The 26,441-nt window shown below is 34.2% G+C and overlaps 1 protein-coding gene across 8 annotated transcripts in view; it reads right to left on the minus strand.

Annotated features, from left to right (window-relative positions):
* The window catches only part of NAALADL2 (N-acetylated alpha-linked acidic dipeptidase like 2), a 1,538,215-nt gene that overhangs the window by 382,069 nt on the left and 1,129,705 nt on the right, over positions 1 to 26,441 (minus strand). For all 8 annotated transcript variants that reach the window (XM_082624729.1, XM_082624727.1, XM_082624728.1 and 5 more), the window contains 3 exons: positions 9,799 to 9,891; positions 6,669 to 6,874; positions 2,567 to 2,686 (listed from right to left, as the gene is read on the minus strand). In XM_082624729.1, the coding sequence (XP_082480855.1) occupies positions 2,567 to 2,686; positions 6,669 to 6,874; positions 9,799 to 9,891 (419 nt within the window). The remainder of the gene's footprint in view (positions 1 to 2,566; positions 2,687 to 6,668; positions 6,875 to 9,798; positions 9,892 to 26,441) is intronic.

A 26,441-nucleotide genomic window follows, 5' to 3' on the forward strand; every position in this document is an offset into this window, starting at 1 on the left:
AAACATATTAAAAAAACCCATAAAAATATAATTTTGCTACATTTTCAGACTTTAAAAAAAATCACTGTCTAACCTGTGGACAGTTTTACAATACTGATGCGATCATTTGGTTTTGATCAGGTTTGCAAGCTTCTAGCAGATGCTTCAAAAGCAACATTTAAGCAGAATATATCTAGATTGACCACTTTCATATGTACAAATGCTCCAGGCTTCCTCAAAATGACCTCTTAGAGATTTCACCACAATTTACTTGAGAGTTGCAGAACACTGACTAATACATGGATGATCAAATTCTGCTTTTCTAAAGGCAAAATCAATACCTTCTGTGATTTATGAAAGATTTCAAAAAATAAAGGTAAAATAGCAATATGTATAGAGAGAGGTGCATGTGCTTGTGTTGCATCCTAATGTTTAAAACTATTTGGGGAGAAATCTTATCTTTAATTTCATAACCTACTTTGCATAAAGGCAGTTGTGTTTCATTAATAAAAAGCCATTGACTTTATATCCTTTACTATATATTTAATGGGTCAGTGGAAATTGTTTTCAAGAAGGAGCTTTTTTCCAGGAAAGTGTATCTTACAAAAGATTTTCTATTCCTTACTCATTCAGGGGACCTGGGTACTTCATTCATCTCTATAGAACATCCTATAGTCCCCAGAAGAATGAAAAGCACACATATGAAGTAAGCATTCAAATATTTGTGAACAGGATGGATTATAAACATTTATAATGCTCCTTAAACATCAATACTAGATTAAACTGAGTTCACCATGTTCTATATAAGATATTAGAACAATAAATGCTGTATAGAAGATATACATAAGAAAAATTAACAAAAATTAATAAAGTGATTAACAAGAGAGTGAAAAGTCACACCACAGACCGGGAGAATAATTCACAATATATAACCAACAAAAGACCTGTATCGAGAATGTATAAAGAACTCTTACAATCTGATAAGAAAAACAGTATGTCAGAAGGTGTTCAATATTAGTAATCATCAGACAAATTAAAACTAAAACCCCCAAATATACCACCATACACTCATGAGGATGATAATACCAAATGTTGGGGATGACATGGAGCAACTAGGACGTTCATACATTCATGCTGGTGGTAGTGTCATAAGTACAAGTACTTTGGAAACTCTTGGGCAGTATCTACTAAAGTTAAACACACATCTACCTGGTGACCTAGCAATATCACTTCTAGGTAAATACCCAAGAAAAATGAGTGCACCCATTCTACCAATACATGAGAAAAATCATAGCAACTAACTCATTATAGCTGAAAATTGGAAACAATCTCCACATCCAAATAACCACCAACCATGGAGAAAAAATTAGGAGATTCACATCTCAATCTCTTAAGTACCATGTAGATGAGTTTTTTTCTAACTAAAAAGTTAATTTCTGAATATTTTAATAGATTTTTATCAAAAATCCTTTGTTTCATATGACTGACATACGTTTTTTGATGTCTATAATGCACACTTTAGCATTACCATTATAGGAAAATATTTTAAAATTATTTCCCTGTATTTTGCAGTATAAAATGTAAATACAAAGTAAAATATTAATATGAAATGAATATTTTCACAGAAAGAGAGGTAATTTATTATTTAAAATATATATATTCATTTCTTAAATGGAACTCTTAAAAGAAATATTAATATTCATTATATACTCGGTGAGTTTTTAAATTCTAAAATTTATAAGCTAATATTAAGTGAACTAATTATTTCTATTTCTGTAAAAATATTTGCCACACCAAGGGAACAGAAAAGCATATTCAAAACAGTAAGAAAATTACGAGAAAAAATTGACCATATAAAAACACTGGGACACCAACCTTCAAGATGGTGGAGGAGTAATGTGGAGATCACCTTCCTCCCCAGAAATGCATCAAATACCATCTACACGTGGAACAGCTCCTACAGAACACCCACTAAACGCTGGCAGAAGACCTCAGACTTCTCAAAAAGCAAGAAACTCCCCACATACCTGGCCATGTGGCTGACACAGCCCTTGCAGACTTAGATCATTCCTTAAAACACTTAGGGGGACTTTCTTGGTGGTGCAGTGGTTAAGAATCCACCTGCCAATGCAGGGGACACGGGTTCAAGCCCTGGTCCAGGAAGATCCCACATGCCGAGGAATAATTAAGCCCGTGTGCCACAACTACTGAGACTGTGCTCTAGGGCCTGCGAGTCACAACTACTGAGCCCACATGTCACAACTACTGAAGTCCACGTGCCTAGAGCCCACGATCCGCAACAAAGAGAAGCCACCACAATGAGAAGCCCGCATGCAGCAACGAAAAGTAACCCCTGCTTGCCGCAACTAGAGAAAGCCCACAGCAACTAGAGAAAGCCCACACACAGCAACAAACACCCAATTCAGCCAAAAATAAATAAATAAATAAATAAATAAATTAAGAAAACAAAAAATCACTTAGGGATGTTTTTATGCATATTAAAAAAATGAAAATATCAAGAAATGCCAGATTATAGAGAAAAAGGCAGTTTTGCAAAATCATTTTATTCAAAAGTGGTTTGTCTTACCTCAGCTACCAGTTGCTGAAGAGATGGTGAAGCTACAGAGTGAAGACTTGAGTTACCGCTTACAGGACTGTGGAGACTAACATAAGCCACAACATTTTTCTGCAGAACCTTCTTGAAATCCTGACATTAAAAAAAAAAATTATCTTTAACAGAAATAAAAGTAACAGATTCCACTTTACCAGTTACATGTTGAATAATAAACACTTCCTACCTAAAATCATTACATTGCATAATACTTTTTTTTTTTTAATGTAAAGCCATCCCATACTATTTACTAGAGTACCCAAGGGTCATAAAGGGGTTTTAAATAAGGGTGGTGAGGAGTTTCATATAACATACAATAAAATATTTTAAAGCATGTTCATGTTCCTAAAAAAGGTAAAAATTTAAGAGAAAATGTCCCTATGTGGTTAATATAGTATGAGATTCAACTTCAGAATACAGGATGGAATATTTGCTCTAGTGATAGCATTTAATTTTATAGTCATTGAATTAGAGAACAGACATGGATAAACCACTTCAGTGTTTAATAAAATCAGCCCTTTCCTTTGAAGTGTTGAGCTACTTTTTGCACAAAGCAGCTTTTTATTCTGAGCAAAATAGGGCATAATACAATTGTGGCCTTGCACATATTACTTGAAGTAAAACCTGATGCATTTCACCTACATTAGTAGAATAAAATGATTCAGTATAATAGTTTTTCTACTTTTCTGCTAAACCCTACTCCCCAAAATTGAAGACCACTGATCCTATTAATAATGTACCACTAAGAAGTCCTTCTGTTATTTGCTTCCTTTTCCTGTGCAAATATTTTTGTTTTGTTTTGTTTTGTTTTGTTTTGTTTTGTGGTATGCGGGCCTCTCACTGTTGTGGCCTCTCCCATTGCAGAGCACAGGGTCCGGACGTGCAGGCTCAGCGGCCATGGCTCATGGGACCAGCCGCTCCACGGCATGTGGGATCTTCCCAGACCGGGGCACGAACCCGTGTCCCCTACATCGGCAGGCGGACTCTCAACCACTGTGCCACCAGGGAAGCCCTCCTGTGCAAATATTTAATGAGTAATTATTATGGTGGCAGTTCTATAGATATATCATAAAAATTGTATTATATTATTTTGTATCTTAGAAACATATCTTTCTTCTTCCAACACTATCAGATGAAAGTCTGCAAGGGCTTGTATACCTAGCAAATAGATAATATTATTCCTAGTTTATGTTGAAAATTCAGCTATACCTCTGTAAAAGAATTGAAAAGACAGTTTATTTAAAAATAAGTATTTTAAATAAATAGAAATGATGAACTGTGGTTTAAACATAATATTGTTATTAAAAATGTCCATTATTACACAAGAGCTATAGAAAAACAGTTTCTATTTACATACTACCACACTGACAATGTCTATATGTCAGTCCATTTAACTCTCATGAGAACCTCACAACCTAGGCATTAATGTACTCACTGGAAGAATCAAGTCTTCAGAAGTTAATCTTGCCTAAGACCACTTGTTTTATGGTAGAAAGGATTTGAACTCAGATTTCTTTGACTGCAAAGTCTATAGTATTTCCACAATAGCCTGAAGATGAAAATTCTTCACAGGAGAAATGGTACTTTTTAAAGAACCTATTTAGTAAAATGTTATAATTTTCCTCAAGGATTGAAATCAGTATTGAGTCAAATCTCTTATAACTTTATCACTATAAATTCCATTTGACCAGTATAACCTAATCTTTTTAATTATAACTCTGAGTTTCAAGGGGTTCCTGTGTAAGCAAAATTAGAAAGGGCATTATGACCTGTCAACAAGTGCTTTCCTTACTCATCTTCATTAGGGAATATATTTAGTGCACAAATTGCTTTCATCTAAAAGAAAATCTTTCATTTTCAGAAGGAGTAGCTTTGATAAGAGTAGACAGAACAGGAAAACTAATAGTTTACTAAATTCCTCCTCAACCAGATTGTTACAAAAAGGCTTCATGAACTGTATTGAAATAATCTAAGATAGAGCAATTTACAATAGTACACTTTATAAGCTAATAATCAAATCTATATATTATTCACCATTTTCTTTGCTTATATATTTTTGCTTACCTAGTCAAGGAAAAAGCCAGAAAGTGACTGGATGTATAATTAGTTGTCAAATATGCATACATGCATATAATAAATACTCTAAGACAAAGGTTCCTAACCTTTTTGAATAGGAAGAGACTTTTCTACCATAAACATTTTTTCCTATAGACTCCCCACAGTATAGAGTTGTATTTTTAGTATCTGTTGATTGAGAAACTATAAAATTACCAAAAGGTACAACAGAGTCAATAAACAAAATATTTTATTAACTACAAAAATATTTACTTAATTTGAAAATGTAATTGTTCACATGCACACGAGGCCACAATATTGAACAAACTGCAGGTTACCATGCATGATGCTCAAATAAATTCAAGGACTGTTTGCAGGACACTTCATTTTCCCATGCAGAGGGGTTAAGGATATTTAGGAATTTAAGTTAGGAACTATTAATGTTACACAAGCCTACTTTGAGAACACAGCTTAGAAATACACATGCTAATTTAGAATTAACATGAGTTGACTATGAAGATTATTACATAGATATGGAGAGGGCTGTATGAGATAGTAGAATAAATTTTTGGAAAGAATCTTAAAGACATTTTTAAAAAATGTGCCTTATTGTTACAAGAAAACTAAAACATTGTTTTCTTTATGATAAAAAAATTCTGAATTAGTAAAACCATCCCAGATCACAAATATACTCCCCAGATTGTTTTTTAAATTGTTTATATCCTTTATGGAATTTGGAATAGAAGTTTGAGAGATTGGTTCAGCTATTACATTTTCCATCTTACTAAAAATTTGTCAATTCTAAAATGTTCTGTCAGCAATGGAATTTCTTTATTTGAACTAGTTCTTTTGAGTAATGGGAAAAAATTCACACCACTAATTTGAATACAGAAAAGCATTTCAATTTGTGATGTGTGAATCTTGATAAATTTTACAACTGTAAAATTTTTCTCATTTTGAAGACTTCTCTCAAGTTAAAAAGATCTTTGCTATTTTCTTTTGTATACATTTTTTGATTTTTCTTGATAGCCAATAGACATTTTATCTTTTTTTGAGTGATTAAATGAAAAATGAAACAAAAGAATTTCTCATTGTATATTTGAGATTTTTTTCTGCAAAGCTGAAGCAGTATACAAACTAGGATATCAAATGGTTTTATTTTCCTAGCTAAAGTTATGTAGGTTTTTTCCTACATATTTCCATTAAACTTCTTTTTATAAAGTCATAAAAATAAATAGAATATCTAAGAGTTTTATGATGTTTTTATTGTTGTTAATGTGGTTTCAATCCAAAGTTGTCATATCCCATTAAGAACACAGTGCATTTGTGAGACACAAACATATCAGAAATATTTGAACATTTACTCCAGTTTTATACTAACTGTGATCCATTGCACACAAGATTTCATTTGAACAAAGGCTTCCTAAGGTAGTTAGATAAGTGGATAGGTAGAGATATAGGTAGAAAAGAAGGAGCAGGGAGGTTGGGGTGTAAGAATAGAGGGAGGAAGGATTGAGGGGAGGGAGAATAAAAGGGTAGAAGGAAGGAAACTGCTATTTTGAGTCCAATCTCTATATTGTTTAGGTAAGGTATAATGATAAGTTAATAAACATTTTACGTACAAGATTGTTTCCTAATTCCAGAAAATTGCTAGAAAGTTAAAAAAAAAAAGGTAATGGTATGTATCACGTGACCCTTTCTTGTCCAGTGCCTGTCAACCTAAGAAGAAACACAATAACCAGGTAAACACCACTGTGGGCGTAACAGAGTCTGTAGGTCTGGTAGCAACAAGAATAAGATAGCTGTAGATCATACACAAATCACTGTGGTCTAACTCTAATTCCCTAGCATTCTTAGAAGTGATCTCAGCAAATAAGCATACTGCACACCCTGGTTGAGATGCACATTCTTGTTCATGGCTTTATCAATTTGACTTTGTCTACTTTAGTCCAGAGCAAGAGCAAGAGTGAGAGAGTGACCGTGCAATTTTGAGAGCAAGGCATAGTAATTTATGAACATTTACCTCTCCCCATTCATACGAGCCAATATTTCCAAAAGCTGTTCCACCCCATGAACAGAAAACAATAGTGCGGTCTGGTCTCCACCCTCTCTTGACTCTTAACATCAAGGCCCGGATAAAAGCTGTGATGATGGCAGTGCTGCTGGCCCATTCTTGTCCATTGTAACTGTATGCGGTATGATGATGACTGCCAACTATGATATAACGGTCTGCAAATAGAAGGCAACAAGAGCCATTATAATACAATATACATCTTAACAATAAATTTAATGACATTTACATGATCCTATTGCACAACTGAGCAACAATTATGCAAAACTGTTCTGATAATTAACACTAACATTTCCCCCCCCCACTGTCTTGACTCACACATCTGTGTATATCAAAGCAGAGGCAGCTGCTGAACTCAATTATGAATCCAAAGCTTAGATCCATATTACTGTCATCTGCAACATGCATATTAATTAATGAAGTATACAAATATGCCACAATGAAACCCTTATCTAACATTTTGCCAGAATCATAGTGGGAAGTGCCCTATAAACAATGTGCATATGCTCAGTAAGTATTAATGAACTATTCATATATTTGAAGGAACAGTTATTCAGTAGCTGTAAGTATTAAAAATGTGGTAGTCATGTATGGATTTTGCAATAAATGAAGTATTTAGGGAATCAGTTTTCACTTCCAACTTAGAGTTTTAGACCCTCTCCTTTTTCTGATGGAAAAAATAAATCATCATCGAAAGTCATCCAAATACTTTTTCTTTTTTGCATATTTTATTTCATATAATCATACAAAATCCATTAGATACTCTACTAGAAAGATCTCCATGACACATTGATGACTTCTGAATAACGTATATTGCTGACGGTTGTCAGTAATAAGGTAGACTAAAAATGTATCTCCAGAGTTTCCTCTGATTTTGCCAGTGAATGTTGTTGGTACACAGCTAAATTTACTTTATCAAGTAGCCCTACAATCTGTGTAAAAAGACTTTTCTTCATTAAGTGTCATTTCCTTAGGAGATGTCCCATAACTTGATGGTTAAGTGTACAGAGTTTAAAGCCTTCCTGCTTGGGTTTGAATCCAGGCCATCCATCTTACTAGTTGTATGACCTTAGAAAGCTTATTTAGGCTCTCATGCCTTAAATTCTTCAACCATAAAATGGGAATAAAAATAGTACATACATCATTCAGTTGTTTTGAGTTTTAAGTAAGTTACTATTTGTAAGGCACTTTGAATAACATCTGACACATAATAAGTACTACACATGTATGGAATGAATGAATCACACCTTGACTTCATGGCATCAAAACACTACTTTACTGGAAACATAACTGTGTGAAGCTATTTTAGTTTTCCACACTGATATTGGAACCAACAATAATTTGATCTGTCAATAATTTATCAAACTTAATTAATGGTATACACAGTGTGCCTGCAATGTTGAATTGATTCACTCATCTCCCAGATATGTATAAAAATTCTGCTTGGAATTGTCTGTATTCTGGATAAACCATATATAAAAACCTTAATACTAACTGATGGTTATTTCTAATTTTCAGAGTCATTAAATAAGAAAAGTATGTGAATGAGCAGCCAATATTTTTGTGTAGAATTCAAATAAATAAAAATTGAGAAGTTTTACATATTACACACTGAGGAATACTACTAATCAATAGATTTTTTTAATTTGGGTTTTTTTTTTCTACATTGAATTCAATAAGGAAAGGTTTTTTTTTTTTTTTTTAATCCTACAGTGAGTATAGTTTTGTACAGTTTGGTTTTTCAAAAATAACTAGCAAATGTAGCAATGATGAGAAATATTTCTAATGCTTCAATTAGAGATCCTTATGATATAAATTTGTTGAAATGGTTGAAATGCAATAGTGACAATTTCTAAATTCATTTATATCTTGTATTTAAAAATATTATGATCAGAGGTTGTTCATCAGAGGTTGTTAATGCAAGGAAACCAGAGAGAAGATGTCTGTGAATTTTTAAAGAGTTGGTTGGCAGGAAACTTGATGGGAATGTAAAACTTGATCTCAGAATTTCCTGGGTTAGCAATTATGGAGTCAGTTTGACTAAAATCATGGAGAAGAATTATGCTCCAAGGATAACTTGAGTAAATATCCCAACCAAATCAATAACAATGGCACAAATGTACTAAAAGACTACTGCATTCTACCATGTAAAACAAGCACAGCAGACAGTAATATGTCATTCAACCTCACAATATGTTCAGAAGTGTTGTTAATTAATATATTTGTCAGTTATTTTCACTTTTTTAGCCTATACAGTATCATCTGAAGATTCCATAAGCATCCCATAACAAGGTATAAAACTATTTAAAATATAACCAGGTGATCCTTTTCATAAGCACCTTCAAAACCTAAGCCAAGCAAACATTAGGCAGAATTGTCAGTGGACCAAGGGTCAGAGATGGGACACAGACTAATAAGGAAAGATTTGAAAACCAAAATTTTTATTATTTTAAAAACACATAATTAGGGGCTTCCCTGGTGGCGCAGTGGTTGAGAGTCCGCCTGCACATGCAGGGGACACGGGTTTGTGCCCCGGTCCAGGAGGATCCCACCTGCCGCAGAGCAGCTGGGCCCGTGAGCCATGGCCGCTGAGCCTGTGCGTCCATGGCCTGTGCTCTGCAACGGGAGAGGCCACAACAGTGAGAAGCCCGTGTACGGCAAAACAAAAACAAAAACAAAAACAAAAACACATAATAAAAACTAAAATATTTCCTTTTTAAAAAAGTATTTTCTTGATATAAATAAAATCTTCAGTGGTGTTACAGTGAATAAAAGAAAAAGAAAACATTGGTTTCTATAGCTTTTACTCACAGGTACACGCCAATTTAACAAATCTAAACTCTGTTTTCTCCATTTTGTTTTGTTTTCCCTGTTACACTCTCTACTATGATTTTTCTTTGAAGGGATTTGGTAAGAAAGAATAAAGACCTGCTTCTTGGTTTTATATACCACCCTTTAGAGTGCTATGAACTTGTAATTACATCTAACGTAGGACATTTAACTATGTTATTAAATTGTTACAGAGCATTTTCTTGTGATATTTCATATAAAGTGTAGATTATAAATATTTGGGTCTACTTACCTGGAGATGTCGAGCCCTTTAAATATCCAACAACATTAGTAACTGTTTCAAATTTTGTGACTGTCTGAATTTGCATGCTGACAATTCTTTCCTCTGGGGGGGAAAAGAAAATTAAAATATACTTGTTTGTCTATATTCTGCTGTTTCTTTTTTCTTAAAGCATTCAAATTTATTTATCCAATATGATTAGACAAATAATTCCAAACAACTGAATTTTTCTAGATAACCAACATTATACTTTTCGGCAAATATGTATTTGAAACTTTGTGTAGACATTATTTTAGGTGCTTGTTATATAATGATGACTAAGATACAATTGCTAGCCTCATAGAACTTCAGAACCATAAATAGGCAATTCTAAATTTCACATTAAAAACTGCAGTGTGGTTCAACAGGAAAGCACACAGAACAAGACCTCAAGGAGATGTGGAAAACTCATATTTTTTAAAAAGAAAAAAATCAGATAAAAATATTTTCAAAGAATTTTAAGTACTGTCTAGCTTCAGAAAAATAGCATGTGAAGATGATTTAACTTTTTTTGTATGATTCATTATTACATTTTCATATTGAAAACTATAAAGCATTACACAAATTAAAAGAATAGAGATTCTTAAAGCTACACATTTTCAAATCTTGGAGTTTTCATTTCTACCTGTGTTTGTAGGTCTGTCACCTCTCTACTAAATCTCTGCCACCTGCCCTGCCTCTTTGAGTTCTTCTATTCATGCTTGATATTCAAAAATTTTGACAACAAATAAGGCAAAGACACCAATCAGAAAGGACTTCGGTCACAGCCCTGAAGTGGTCTTTGAAGGTCTTTGGTGATGACATGTGTTAATCCTGTATTTGATGGATCCTGGGAAGTCTGGGGGCTGGGGGTGGGGATGGGAAAGTGGTTTCACTAGGAGAGGTCCAAGGGCAGCCAAGTGGTACTGTTGGGGAGAGGGTGGCAATTAGAAAGCAAGTAATGCAATGTAGACATGCTATACTGATGGGCCTTCAAATGTCACTTCTTACTGCTATATGAAAACTGTTATGATAAATAAGTTGCTTCTTTCTTTAAACGTGCCCTACTAACAATTTAAATAGAAAATCAGTACACTGAATAAATTATGACTAAACAAGAATAAAGAGATTTCAAGAGAACACCTGAGTGCCTCATATAGGAGAAAAGGAAATCTGCTTATTGTGTATTGTGAGCATTGCAATCTGACTACTGCAGTTCTAATTTATGTGCTATGCATTTCTGTTAAATATTTTTTAAGTAGTGTACTTTGTGGTTTTTTAAAGATCAGTTTCAAAATACAGAAAAACTGAGCAGAAAACACAGAGTTCCTAAATACCCTCTCTCCCCTGCCCCTATTATTAACATCTTACATTAGCATGATCAATATCTGTTACCATTAATGAGACAATATTAATACATTAAGTCCATAATTTATATTAAGGGTCACTCTTTCTATTGTACACTCTATGGGTTTTGACATATGCATAATGGCATGTATCCACAATTATAGTAACATATAGAATAGTTTCATTGCCTTAAAAATTTCTTGTGCTATACCTGCTTATACTTTCCTCTCTCCCTTCCTCTTGAGCTCCTGGCAACCACTGATCTTTTAAATATCTCTACAGTTTTGTCTTTTCCAGAATGTGATACACTTGAAATCATATGTTTATTTTTAGTTATTAATTCCCTGTTCTAGGTTTGTTCCAAATTGTCCAGATAAATGAACTTTAGATGAGGCAGTCATGAACTTATAGTTGTTGTTTTTAATGTTTTCATCTTATTTTTGAGTTAGAAACCCAGAGAAGATTCTTCAGCTGTATCTAAGATTCAATATTAATTTTTTTTTTCAAATTCAGCAGTGAGAAAACCTTATAATATGTACAAATGTAAGGCAAACTCCTTGAAATATTACCTTATGTTAATATAGTGCCTTACAATTTATATTTCCATTTGCACACACATATACTAATTCTCATTGGATCTCTTTTTCTCCATGAAGCATTAATGAAGCTGTTATCCTTGTTACTGCATTTCATTTTAACCAGTGCCATATTGTTTTAATTAACAGAACTTTATCATGACTGAAGTAATGGGTCCCCTACCACCACCACCACCATCATCGTCATTGTTTCTTTTAATTATTATTCAACTTGGGGGGATTTATGGACCACTACTTTCATATAAACTTTTATATTAGTTTTTCATGTGCCATAGAAAGACATTTCAGGATTTCATTAGGATTGTATTAAATTAATGGAACCATTTGAGAAAATCATGCATTTTATCTATGAATATGATGTACCTCTCAATTTATTTCAGTTGATTTTATGTCTTTTATGAAGTTTTATACATTTCTTTATAAAAGGTTTGCACAACTATTATTAAATTTATTTTTAAGCTTTTCCTGCTATGTTAACAAAATATAGCATTTATAATTATTTTACTGTGTATAAGCATGCTATTTAATTTCATATATTAGTCTTATAACAAACCTTCTTGTTAATCTCCTATAGGTTTTAATGGTTAATCTATAGGGTTTTAATTTTTGTTAATTTCACTGTAGATACATACCAAAAAATAGTTTTGCTTATTCCTTTTAAAACTGTAAAGCTTTTATCTACTGCTCTTATCATTTTGTATAGGACTGCCAGTGCACTGTGGAATGGAGGCAGTAAAAGCATCATTCCTTGGTCCTTTCCTTGTGTTCTTCACTTCTACAAAATGCTTCTACAACTGTGTTTTTTTTTTAAGTTTGCTATAGGTGTCTGGGAAATTCCTTTTATAAGGAAGATCACTTTTGTTCTTCCTTTGCAAATAGATTTTAGCATAAACAGATGTTGAATCAACTTTTAAGATAATTTCAAGGCTTTTCACTTTACAATGTTAAAAAACGCATGTATTCCTGGAATAAACCCTTCTTGGTCATGATATATTTTCTGTCTTTGGTTACTAATATTTTCAGGATATATGCATATATATTTATAAGTGGCTTATTGATCATTATACTTCTCAATTTTTTCTTGTCTGATTTTGATATGTGGATTATATAACCTCACAAATGTTTAGTGATCTTTGCTTTTCATTGATTCTGTAAGAGTTTATGTAGCACAGACATTATCCATTTTACAAAGGAGAGTTAGTGTTCATATATAAAACTATTTCATCCTGGTATTTTGTGTGTGTGTTGCGGGGAGAAGTACATTTTCACTCAATGTATATTTTCATTTTATTTCACTTAATATTTTCAAATTATTAACGAATATAAGTAAATTCAGATTTTTACATGTGTATTTCTTCTAAATGCATTTAGCTGTTTGCTTTATTCTTATGCTTCAGAAAAAATAGTGTCATTTAACTATAATTTTGTTTCCTTTCCTGTTTCTAACATCAATTTACTTCTGTCTTTTTTGTTTCCCTTCATCACTTTTACTAGAGTTTAGCTAATTTTTTAGAATTTTCAGAAAACCAGTTTTAGGATTTGTGGATCCTCAATATTTTTTCTTTATTTTTTACTTCAATATTATGTTCTATGCTTATTAGTATCTTTGTTAAATTTTGCCTGAATATATTCTCTGGGGTTTTTTAACATAAATTTTTAAGTTAAAACGCTTAGCTCACTACTTTTTAATCTTTATATGTCTTTAAGGCTACAGATTTTCTATTGCAGGGAAGCACACTAATTTTGATATATAGTGTTATTATCTTACAAATTCTAGCATTTTAAATTTCTATGATAATTATTTCTATAATAAATATATTAGTTCAAAGAATTTTTAAAATATTCAAATATAAGTTGTGAGTTACTGTTTTAATATTGATACCTAGCTTAATTTAGTTATGAACTGAGAGCAAGGTCTATATACTACTGATACTTTGATTATAGGTGAGTTTTGTGACCCTGTAGCCTATTACATCTGATAAATAGAGAATAAACATTTTTGTACATGTTCCATATAAAGAATGTGCATTCCCTATTACAGGGATGTAACATTTCATATATAGGTCCAGTAAATCAAGCTTGAAAACTCTATGGCTATAACTTTATTAACTGTTCTACATATTCTCTCTGTTAATTATTGAGACATGTTAAAGTTTCCCATTTGATGCTAATTTATCAATTTATCTTGACAATAATATAATATTTTTCCTTGTATATTTTTAGACTACTTAGTTATGTGTATGCAAGTTTGGACTTGCTACAACTTCCTGATTTCTATATAGATTATATAGAACAATTATTCTTTATATTGTTTCTATCCCAATTTTTCTCCCTAAAGTCTCCCCCCATTAATATAATTATTCCATCTTTTTTTTGCTTAGTGTTTCTCCAATACTTATTTTCCCAGCATTGCATTTGTTTTTGTCAGGCATCCCAGGGGCATTTCTGGCTTGGGCACAATTTTTATGCTAATTTTTTGGCTTGATGTTTCTATACTACAATGTTAGTGAAAATTCTGAGCCAGGATTTTTTATTTCTAGAGACATTAAAAAATATATTTTTTTTAAATTTTTCATCCAGAGCTCAGGCAGAAGAAAGTTTTCTCCACCAGTGTGTGGATTTCTTTCTAGTTTTCCTACTTTAACTCCATGGTCCTGGTTTATATAGATGTTAGTTACAACTCCTTTCTCCCTATAGGCTCATAACCATGTCTTTTGTTCCCATGTGAGTTCTATATTCTCACTCTAAGTTACCTAATTCACTGGGATCCATGACCTCCCAAAACTAGGTGACCAGAGGGTCAACTCTTCTGCTTATTTCTCTGATATTTCATTCTGTCTTCATCTTTCCTTCTGGACATTTTACTTTTTTTTTTTTTGATAGATGCTTTTAAAGACATTCTTTTCTTATGTCTCATACAGAGTTCCTAGACATTTGCATGAACAGTTTTCAAATTATTTTACCTGACCTCCTCTACATCCTTAAGTCTAAGAGTTTTATTTAAAAGCAACATAGAGGTCTGAGAAAGTTGAAGACAACCTTTTTTGCAAGGATATTATAATTACATTGGTTCTTTTCAACTGACAGAAGAACTTCCTTATGTGTCACAGGGCCAAGACCAGGTCCAAATAATGGCATGCAACGTAGCAAAAAGCAGCTTTTCATCTATTTATTTACATCCCTACACATGATGTTGATCCTAATACATGTTATTTCATAGTATTCCATACCCATGTCTGAAAACAAATGTACATAGAGCCTGTTTTCCATCACTAAAAGCAGCACTATGATCACACTTTCAATTTTAATAATAAATATCAGTAAAATCTTGGATAAACTTTCACATTCATATTGCTGTTGGCATTGCTAATTTAAACAACCCATAAGTAAAGTAATATTATTCTTCATAGCAATAATGTTAGCAAAAAAATCTTGTACTTTGGAATTTATTCTACAAGAATAATTGTACTCTTTGCAGTACAATTATAGTAGCAATTACAGAAAACAACATAGATTCCCCAAACAGCAAAATTACTTAGAAAATTGCAATAAAATGTGTGGCTGTTAAAATATAAATTAATATGTAGAAACATGGGTACACTAGAAGTGAAAAGAACAGAATACAAATACGAATATACAGATATATATAATGATTGAACTTAGGTAAAATGTATATTTATGGTAACCTATTTAAAAAGAGAGATTAATAACTTAAACATAAATTGGGTTAGGTAAAGACATTTCTCCAAAGAAAATATACAGATAGCCAAAAGGCACATGAAAAGATGTTCAATATCACTAATTATTAGAGAAATTCAAATCAAAACTGCAATAAGATATCACCTCACACCAGTCAGAATAGCCATCATCAAAAAATCTGTGAACAAAAAAATGTCAGAGAGGGTGTGGAGAAAAGGGAACCCTCCTATACTGTTGGTGGGAATGTAAATTGGTACAGCCACTATGGAGAACAGTATGGATGTTCTTTAAAAAACTAAAACTAGAGTTGCCATATGTCCCAGCAATCCCACTCTTGGACATATGTCAAGAGGAAAACACAGTTCAAAAGGATACATGTACCCCAATGTTCACTGCGGCACTGTTTACAATAGCAAAGACATGGAAGCAACTTAAATGTGCATCAACAGATGAATGGATAAAGAAGATGTGGTACATATATACAATGGAATATTATTCAGCCATTAAAAAGAATGAAATAATGCCATTTGCAGTGACATGGATGGACCTGGAGATTATCATACTAAGTGAAGTACATCAGACAGAGAAAGACAAATATATGATATCACTTATATGTGGAATCTAAAAAAATATGATACAAATGAACTTATTTACAAAACACAAACAGACTCACAGACTTAGAGAATGAACTTATGGTTACAAGAGTGGAAGGGTTGGGGAGGGGCAGGGATAGATTGGGAGTTTGGGATTGACATTTACAACACTGCTATATTTAAAATAAAATGCCTTTCCATGAAAAGAAAATTAGGAGATGTAGAAAAGGCAAGATCATATAACTGATAAGCAAAGAAAACATAGATGATGAAAGTAGATCCATAGGTGATTGAGATATTGGAATTAGCAGACAAGGACTTTAAAATAACTATACTTGTTACCTGGGGGTGTAACTGGTGGGGGACTCCTAGGGGTGCTTGTTGTATTGTTTCTTGATCTGGGTGCTGGTTACATAAGTGTGCTCAACTGTGAAAATTAAGTGGGCTATACAATTATGATTTGTGTTGTTTTCTGAATATGTCACATTTAATAAATTTATTTATTTAAAAAAATTTTTGGCTCCATTGGGTCTTTGTTGCTGCACACAGGCTTTCTCTAATTGCAGTGAGTGGGGGCTACTCTTTGTTGTGGTGTGCGGGCTTCTCATTGTGGTGGCAGGCTCTTGGCACCCAGGCTCTAGATTGCAGGGTCAGTAGTTGTGGCACATGGGCTTAGCTGTTCTGCGGCATGTGGGATCTTCCTGGACCAGGGATTGAACTTGTGTCCCCTGCACTGGCAGGCGGACATCTAACCACTGCACCACCAGGGAAGTCCCTATAAGTCACATTTAAATGAAAAGGTTTAAAAGCTAAAATTGTTTGACCTAATGACCAGTGGCTTAGTTCTGAAAGACCTCTGTCTATAAAGTACAATCTATTAAAAGCACAAAACATGCAAAACAAAATTTTTTTAAATGTATGTAGTTTTAATTGAGATGTACTATAAATGTAAAATACACACTGGATTTTGAAGACTTAGAATGAAAAAAAATGTAAACCATTTCATTACTAAGTTTGCATATTGATGACAATATATTGATAATATTTTGGATACACTGAATTAAATATGTTATTAAAGTTAAAAAATAAATAAAATAAATAAGTTGGGTTAGGAAGTCCTGCCTGTGTCAGTAGGGGTGAAACACTATCATAAAGAGGCTTAAGCAAACCTGAACTCTGGCCATTTATTTCTCTTTTCCAAATCCAAAGGATGGTGAAATGAAAACCTTAAGGGGATTATCTTCTCCTTATAACATCAAAACTCTGAAAACTGGGGCTTCCTGGTGAACCAGCAAAAAATGATGATGGTTTAGAATGGTTTCATTGTAACTGGAACACAATGACTCTCTCTCATTATATGAACCCATGAAGATATAAACTGGGGCCTGACCTCAGGTCTGCCCTCCTATAAGTCACAAGAAGATGGCCAATTTCTCTAGGGCAACATGAACTCCAAGCTAAAGTATTAGATATCTGAGATCCACACCCTCATAAAAGAAAGTTAACACAGTGAACACATATAATACTCAAAGTAAACATATTAAAACACACAATACATTAATTTAAAAATATGCATTATAACTAAACTCACTAAAAGAAAAGGGACTGCATTAGCAATAAGAAACAACCTGAAAACATTTTTTTTAAAAAGAGGAAATAAGAGGTATGAAAAATAGAATAATTGAAAGAAATATATCAATAGGTAGGGAGAGTAGAGAGAGATGATAAGGAATAGATAGATATAAATGAAACATAAATTCAAGATATAGAAGATCAGATTCAGATTTTTTTCCAAGAAACCACAGAAAGGAATGAAAACATAAAATAAAAACATACAAGTAAAAGACGCAATGAATAGAAATGGGAGTTCTAGAAAGAACACCAGAAGGAGGAAAAACAAATGGAGGAGAGAAAATAGTTGAAGAAAATATTTATTTTTATTATTATCTTTCCAGAGAAGAGGAGAAGCATCTACATACTTTAGCACAAAATTTAAAGGCATGAAAGACAAAGAAAAAAATACTAAAAGTTCCCCAAGTCAAAAACTAGACCACTTACAGAAAGAACAAGAATCAGATTGGTACAAAGCATGTCAAAAACAACATAATACAAGAAGGTCATAAGTTAATGTTGTTAAAGAAATAAAAAATAGCAAGAGGAAATTTAAACCTAGAATATTTGGCAACAAGGAAGTGAGGACAATCTAGGCATCCATCCTTGGAGTAATGGATGTATCAAATAGAGTAAAGCTACTATTTAAATATTCTATAGCACTTAGAAGAAATGAAGTAAATGTACCATTGACAACATGGATAAATATTAACTACAGACTGCTAAATGAAAAGAAAAAACTAAGAAACAAATATACTGCTCAAGAATATTTATGTGAATTAAACATTCATGTACTCAATCCACTTGACTGTTGATGCGTGGGGCTGGGTTCCTTCCCTGTTGGTTGTTTTGCTTGAGGCAACCCAACACTGGAGCCTACCTGGGCTCTTTGGTGGGGCTAATGTCAGACTCTGGGTGGGCTGACGCCAAGAAGTACTTCGGAGAAATTCTGCTGCCAGTGTCCTTGTCCCCAGAGTGAGCCACAGCCAATGCCCACCCCTGCAGGAGATGCTACAACACTAGCAGAGTGTCCTTGTCCCCAGGGTGAGCCACAGCCACCCCCCGCCTCTGCAGGAGACACTCCAACACTAGCAGGGATTCCTCCTCCCATTGCCGGTACCCCAAGTTCTGAAGCCTGACGTGGGGCTCATAACCTTCACCCCACCGTGTGGATGAAAGTCTCCTGTTGCTGCAGCCAGGAGTCAGTGCTGTGCCTCTGAGGTGGGAGAGTCAACTTCAGGACACTGGTCCACAAGAGACCTCCCAGCTCCACATAATATCAAATGGTGAAAATCTCCCAGAGATCTCCAGCTTCACTCAACGACCAGCAAGCTACAGTGCTGGACACCCTATGCCAAACAACTAGCAAGACAGGAACACAACACCACCCATTAGCAGAGAGTCTGCCTAAAATCATAATAAGTCCACAGACACCCCCAAAACACACCACCAGACATGGACCTGCCCATCAGAAAGACAAGATCCAGCCTCATACACCAGAACACAGGCACTAGTCCCATTCACCAGGAAGCCTACACAAACCACTGAACCAACCTTAGCCACTGGGGACAGACACCAAAAACAACGGGAACTACAAACCTGCAGCCTGAAAAAAGGAGACCCCAAACACAGTAAGATAAGCAAAATGAGAAGACAGAAAAACACACAGCAGATGAAGGAGCAAGATAAAAACCCACCATACCTAACAAATGAAGAGGAAGTATGTAGTCTACCTGAAAAAGAATTCAGAATAATGATAGTAAAGGTGATAAAAAACCTTGGAAACAGAATAGACAAAATGCAAGAAACATTTAACAAGTACCTAGAAGAACTAAAGATGAAACAAGCAACGATGAACAACACAATAAATGAAATTAAAAATACTCTACATGGGATGAATAGCAGAATAACTGAGGCAGAAGAACGGATAAGTGAGGTGGAAGATAAAATAGTGGAAATAACTACTGCAGAGCAGAATAAAGAAAAAAGAATGAAAATAACTGAGGACAGATTCAGAGACGTCTGGGACAACATTAAAGGCACCAACATTCGAATTATAGGGGTTTCAGAAGAAGAAGAGAAAAAGAAAGGGACTGAGAAAATATTTGAAGAGATTATAATTGAAAACTTCCCTAATATGGGAAAGGAAATAGTTAATCAAGTCCAGGAGGCACAGAGAGTCCCATACAGAATAAATCCAAGGAGAAATACGCCAAGACACATATTAATCAAACTGTCAAAAATTAAACAAAACATATTAAAAGCAGCAAGGGAAAAACAACAAATAGCACAAAAGGGAATCCCCATAAGGTTAACCACTGATCTTTCAGCAGAAACTCTGCAAGCCAGAAGGGACTGGCAGGACCTATTTAAAGTGAAGAAGGAGAAAAACCTACAACCAAGGTTACTCAACCCAGCAAGGATCTCACTCAAATTTGATGGAGAAATTAAAACGTTTACAGACAAGCAAAAGCTGAGAGAGTTCAGCACGACCATACCAGCTTTACAACAAATGCTAAAGGAACTACTCTAGGCAAGAAACACAACAGAAGGAAAAGACCTACAATAACAAACACAAAACAGTTAAGAAGTGGGAATGGGAACATACATATCAATAATTACCTTAAATGTAAATGGACTAAATGCTCCCACCAAAAGACAAAGATTGGCTGAATGGATACAAAAATAAGACCCATATATAGGCTGTCTACAAGAGACCCACTTCAGACCTAGAGACACATACAGATTGAAAGTAAGGGGATGGAAAAAGATATTCCATGCAAATGGAAACCAAAAGAAAGCTGGAGTAGCAATTCTCATATCAGACAAAATAGACTTTAAAATAAAGACTATTAGAAGAGACAAAGAAGGATACTACATAAGGATCAAGGGATCGATCCAAGAAGAAGATATAACAATTGGAAATATTTATGCACCCAACATAGGAGCACCTCCATGCATAAGGCAAATACTAACAGCCATAAAAGGGGAAATTGACAGTAACACATTCATAGTAGGGGAATTTAACACCCCACTTTCACCAATGGAAAGAGCATTCAAAAAGAAAATAAATTAGGAAACACAAGCTTTAAATGATACATTAAACAAGATGGACTTAATTGATATTTATAGGACATTCCATCCAAAAACAACTGAATATGCATTTTTCTCAAGTGCTCATGGAACATTCTCCAGGATAGATCATATCTTAGGCCACAAATCACACCTTGGTAAATTTAAGAATATTGAAATTTTATCAAGTATCTTTTCCAACAACAATGGTATGAGACTAGATATCAATTACAGAAAAAGATATGTAAAAAATACAAACACATGGAGGTTAAACAATACACTACTGAATAACGAAGTGATCACTGAATAAATCAAAGAGGAAATTACAAAATAACATTGGAGACACAACAAGCCAAAACCTATGGGATGCAGGAACACCAGTTCTAAGAGGGAAGTTTATAGTAATACAATCCTACCTTTAGAAACAGGAAAAATCTTAAATAAACAACCTAACCTTCTACCTAAAGCAATTAGAAAAGAAGAAGAAACAAACCCCAAATTTACCAGAAGGAAAGAAATCATAAAAATCAGATCAGAAATAAATGAAAAAGAAATGAAGGAAATGATAGCAAAGATCAATAAAACTAAAAGCTGGTTCTTTGAGAAGATAAACAAAATTGATAAACCATTAGCCAGACTCATCAAGAAAAAGAGGGAGAAGACTCAAATCAATAGAATTAGAAATGAAAAAGGAGAAGTAACAACTGACACTGCAGAAATACAAGAGATCAAGAGAGATTACTACAAGCAATGGTATGCCAATAAAATGGACAACCTGGAAGAAATGGACAAATTCTTAGAAATGCACAACCTGCCAAGCCTGAACCAGGAAGAAATAGAAAATAGGAACAGACCAATCACAAGCACTGAAATTGAAACTGTGATTAAAAATCTTCCAACAAACAAAAGCCCAGGGCAGGGGGCTTCATAGGTGAAATCTATCTAACATTTAGAGAAGAGCTAACACCTATCCTTCTGAAACTCTTCCAAAATATAGCAGAGGGAGGAACACTCCCAAACTCTTTCTACGAGGCCACCATCACCTTGATACCAAAACCAGACAAGGATGTCACAAAGAAAGAAAACTACAGGCCAATATCACTGAGGAACATAGATGCAAAAATCCTTAACAAAATACTAGCAAACAGAATCCAACAGCACATTAAAAGGATCATACACCATGATCAAGTGGGGTTTATTCCAGGAATGCAAGGATTCTTCAATATACGCAAATCAATCAATGTGATACACCATATTAACAAATTGAAGGAGAAATACCATATGATCATCTCAATAGATGCAGAGAAAGCTTTCGACAAAATTCAACACCCATTTATGATAAAAACCCTGCAGAAAGTAGGCATAGAGAGAACTTTCCTCGACATAATAAAGGCCATATATGAAAAACTCATAGCCAACATCGTCCTCAATGGTGAAAAACTGAAAGCATTTCCACTAAGATTAGGAACAAGACAAATTTGCCCAATCTCACCACTCTTATTCAACATAGTTTTGCAAGTTTTAGCCAGAGCAATCAGAGAAGAAAAGGAAATAAAAGGAATCCAAATCAGAAAAGAATAAGTAAAGCTGTCACTGTTTGCAGATGACATGATACTATACATAGACAATCCTAAAGATGCCACCAGAAAACTACTAGAGCTAATCAATGAATTTGGTAAAGTAGCAGGATACAAAATTAATGCACAGAAATCTCTGGCATTCCTATACATTAATGATGAAAAATCTGAAAGTGAAATCAAGGAAACACTCCCATTTACCATTGCAACAAAAAGCATAAAATATCTAGGAATAAACCTACCTAAGGAGACAAAAGACCTGTATGCAGAAAATTATAAGACACTGATGAAAGAAATTAAGGATGATACAAATAGATGGAGAAATATATCATGTTCTTGGATTGGAAGGATCAACCTTGTGAAAATGACTACTACCCAAAGCAATCTACAGATTCAGTGCAATCCCTATCAAACTACCACTGCCATTATTCACAGAACTAGAACAACAAATTTCACAATTGTATGGAAACACAAAAGACTCTGAAGAGCCAAAGCAATCTTGAGAACGAAAAACGGAGCTGGAGGAATCTGGTTCCCTGGCTTCAGACTATACTACAAAGCTACAGTAATCAAGACAGTATGGTACTGGCACAGAAACAGAAATATAGATCAATGGAACAGGATAGAAAGCCCAGAGATAACCCATGCACATATGGTCACCTTATGTTTGATAAAGAAGGCAGGAATGTAGTGGAGAAAGGAGAGCCTCTTCAATAAGTGGTGCTGGGAAAATTGGACAGGTACATGTGAAAGTATGAGATTAGATCACTCCCTAACACCATACACAAAAATAAGCTCAAAATGGATTAAAGACCTAAATGTAATGCCAGAAGTTATCAAACTCTTAGAGGAAAATGTAGGCTGATCACTGTATGACATAAATCACAGCAAGATCCTTTTTGACCCACCTCCTAGAGAAATGGAAATACAAACAAAAATAAACAAATGGGACCTATTGAAACTTCAAAACTTTTGCACAGCAAAGGAAACCATAAACAAGACCAAAAGACAACCCTCAGAATGGGAGAAAGTATTTGCAAATGAAGCAACTGCAAAGGATTAATCTCCAAAATTTATAAGCAGCTCATGCAGCTCAATAACAGGAAAACAAAAACCCAATCCAAAAATGGGCAGAAGACTTAAATAGACATTTCTCCAAAGAAGATATACAGACTGCCCACAAATACATGAAAGAATGCTCAACATCATTAATCATTAGAGAAACGCAAATCAAAACTACAATGAGATATCATCTCACACCAGTCAGAATGGCCATCATCAAAAAATCTAGAAACAATAAATGCTGGACAGGGTGTGGAGAAAAGGGAACACTCTTGCACTGCTGGTGGGAATGTGAATTGGTACAACCACTATGGAAGTTCCTTAAAAAATTACAAACAGAACTACCATTTGACTCAGCAATCCCACTACTGGGCATATACCCTGAGAAAACCATAATTCAGAAAGAGTAATGTACCAAAATATTCAGTGAAGCTCTATTTACAATAGCTAAGAGATGGAAACAACCTAAGTGTCCATTATCGGATGAATGGATAAAGAAGATGTGGCACATATATACAATGGAATATTACTCAGCCATAAAAAGAAACGAAATTGAGCTATTTGTAATGAGGTGGATAGACCTTGAGTCTGTCATACAGAGTGAAGTAAGTCAGAAAGAGAAAGACAAATACCATATGCTAACATATATATATATATATATATATATATATATATATATATATATATATATATATATATATATGGAATTTAAGGGAAAAAAATATGTCATGAAGAACCTAGCAGTAAGACAGGAATAAAGACACAACCTACTAGAGAATGGACTTGAGAATATGGGGTGGGGGAATGGTAAGCTGTGACAAAGTGAGAGCGAGTAATGGACATCTATACACTACCAAATGTAAAATAGATAGCTAGTGGGAAGCAGCTGCATAGCACAGGGAGATCAGCTCGGTGCTTTGTGACCACCTAGAGGGGTGGGATAGGGAGGGTGGGATAGGGATGGTGGGAGGGTGGGAGACATAAGAGGGAAGAGATATGGGAACATATGTATATGTATAACTGATTCTCTTTGTTATAATGCAGAGACTAATACACCATTGTAACGCAATTATACTCCAATAAAGATGTAAAAAAAATAAAAATAAACCAATAAAAAAATACATTCATGTACTCATAAACAATGTATGTTTTCTTCTTCCTCTTCCTGTCCTTTCTCTTCATGAGTGAATCAGTCCTAAAGCCATTATATGTGTTGTCCAAGGTTAGCACAGTGGCAGTAGAAGATGATGCCACTGGGGCCCAGAGCAAGGGGTTGAAGACCATGTGAGGAAAGGAAGGCATCCAAATGGGTTGGCATAGTTTAGCACAGGGTATCAGAGTCCAAGCATGAGGAGAATGTTGTGTATGTGTGTGTGTATATAAGTCTGAATATAGAAAGGAAAGCAAATGTCAGGGGGATCAGTGTAATGAGAGAAGTCATTAAAACTGACTAAGGTTATCCCCATTTAAGAGCTGAACAACACACAGTGTGGGAGCCTGAGTGGGGTGCATTTCAGGTGGGGAATAGGCAGAGCACTTGGTATAGGGTAAAAAGTCCATGTGTGACAGTGCCTGGCTTGGTTGTCAGAGCCATAATGGAGTGGGAAAGGCATTCTTGTAGAGGAAGATAGAAAGGCATCAACTGTATACACTCAAGGGAAATGATTACTCAAGTATATATATTCAGAATAATGAGAAACAGATTTCTTACTCTCAGAGATGGGATTTACAAACATGAAAGGAGAAAAACACTAAGTATTTATATGTACTGATGGTTGTTCAGATAGAGAGATATATATAGATTTAAATATTTGTGTGTGTATATATATATTCATACATATTTATATCAAAATATAATATCAAAATATATATTTTCCTATCTTTGTTTACTAAGGGGTACTGAAAAAAGTAACACTCCAATAGCAATGAGCACATCTAGAATCCACATCTTGTTTTCTAGACAGCACTCTCCACTCAAAGGAACTAGGGATCATTTAGGAAAGAACTGGTGACAGGGTTGGGGTGGGAAAATACAACATGATTTGGTACGCCTTGCTGTGTCAAAAACCAAGGAAATATACAAAGAATTCTGAGGAAACATCAAAGGACACAGAATCCAGGTAGAAATTGCTGTTACTGGATGACCTAGGACAACTTGAGTTTCAAAATAAAAATAGGATTGAACCATAATCCATTGAATAAATTAGGAATATAAATCTTCATTATGTAATACATTGATACTGTATTTATAAGTAAAGAAACATACAAACAAACAAGAAAAAGAAAATTCTTCTTTACAACAAAATGCTGATTAATAAAAGTAGACAGGATGATGGACTTAGAAGGTCACCATTGGTATCATCTTGGAAATGACTACTTGAGCAAAAAAACATCAGTGAACATTGAAACTACTGGGTGAAGGTAGAAATGGTGGGGGTAAGATGTTTGCATAACTTCAAATGCTATTAATTATAAAAAAAGAATAGAGAGTAACTTTAATGAGATCTGGTGGACACCACCTTAATCAAGTGGTCAGAGTTAGCTTTACTAGTAATGGAACAAATTAATATTAGCAATCGGAAAACAGTCTCACTTCCATAATACTGCTGCCAAGCGTTCAGAGCCTGAATTTATTCATGAGAAACATCAGGTAAACCCAAACTGGGGAACATTCTGAAGATAACTGGCATGTAAGTTTTAAAGGGATAAAGCAATGAAAGTAAAAAAAAAAAAAAAAAAAAAAAGCTAGAAACTGTTCCAGTTTGAAGGAAATTTGAGACTTGATAACTCACAACACATGATCCTAGTTTAGATCTATTTGCTATTTAGGTCATTATTGGGACAATGGGCAAAAGGTGAATAGGGGCTACTTAGTGCATGGTAGAAATGTATCAAAGTTTAATTCCTGTTTGTAACGGTCCTGCAGTTTGTGCAAGAGAAATGTCACTGTTTGCGGGAGAATTCAGATGCAACTGTTTATCATGTCTGTAGCCTACACTTGGGTAGTTGAGGAAGAAATTTCTTTGTGCTATTGTTGCAACTTTTCTGTAAGCTTGAATGTATTCCGAAATAATAAAAAT

The sequence above is a fragment of the Mesoplodon mirus genome (assembly GCF_964341445.2).
Source record: "Mesoplodon mirus genome assembly, chromosome: 6".
In the NCBI taxonomy this organism is placed as follows: domain Eukaryota; kingdom Metazoa; phylum Chordata; class Mammalia; order Artiodactyla; family Ziphiidae; genus Mesoplodon; species Mesoplodon mirus.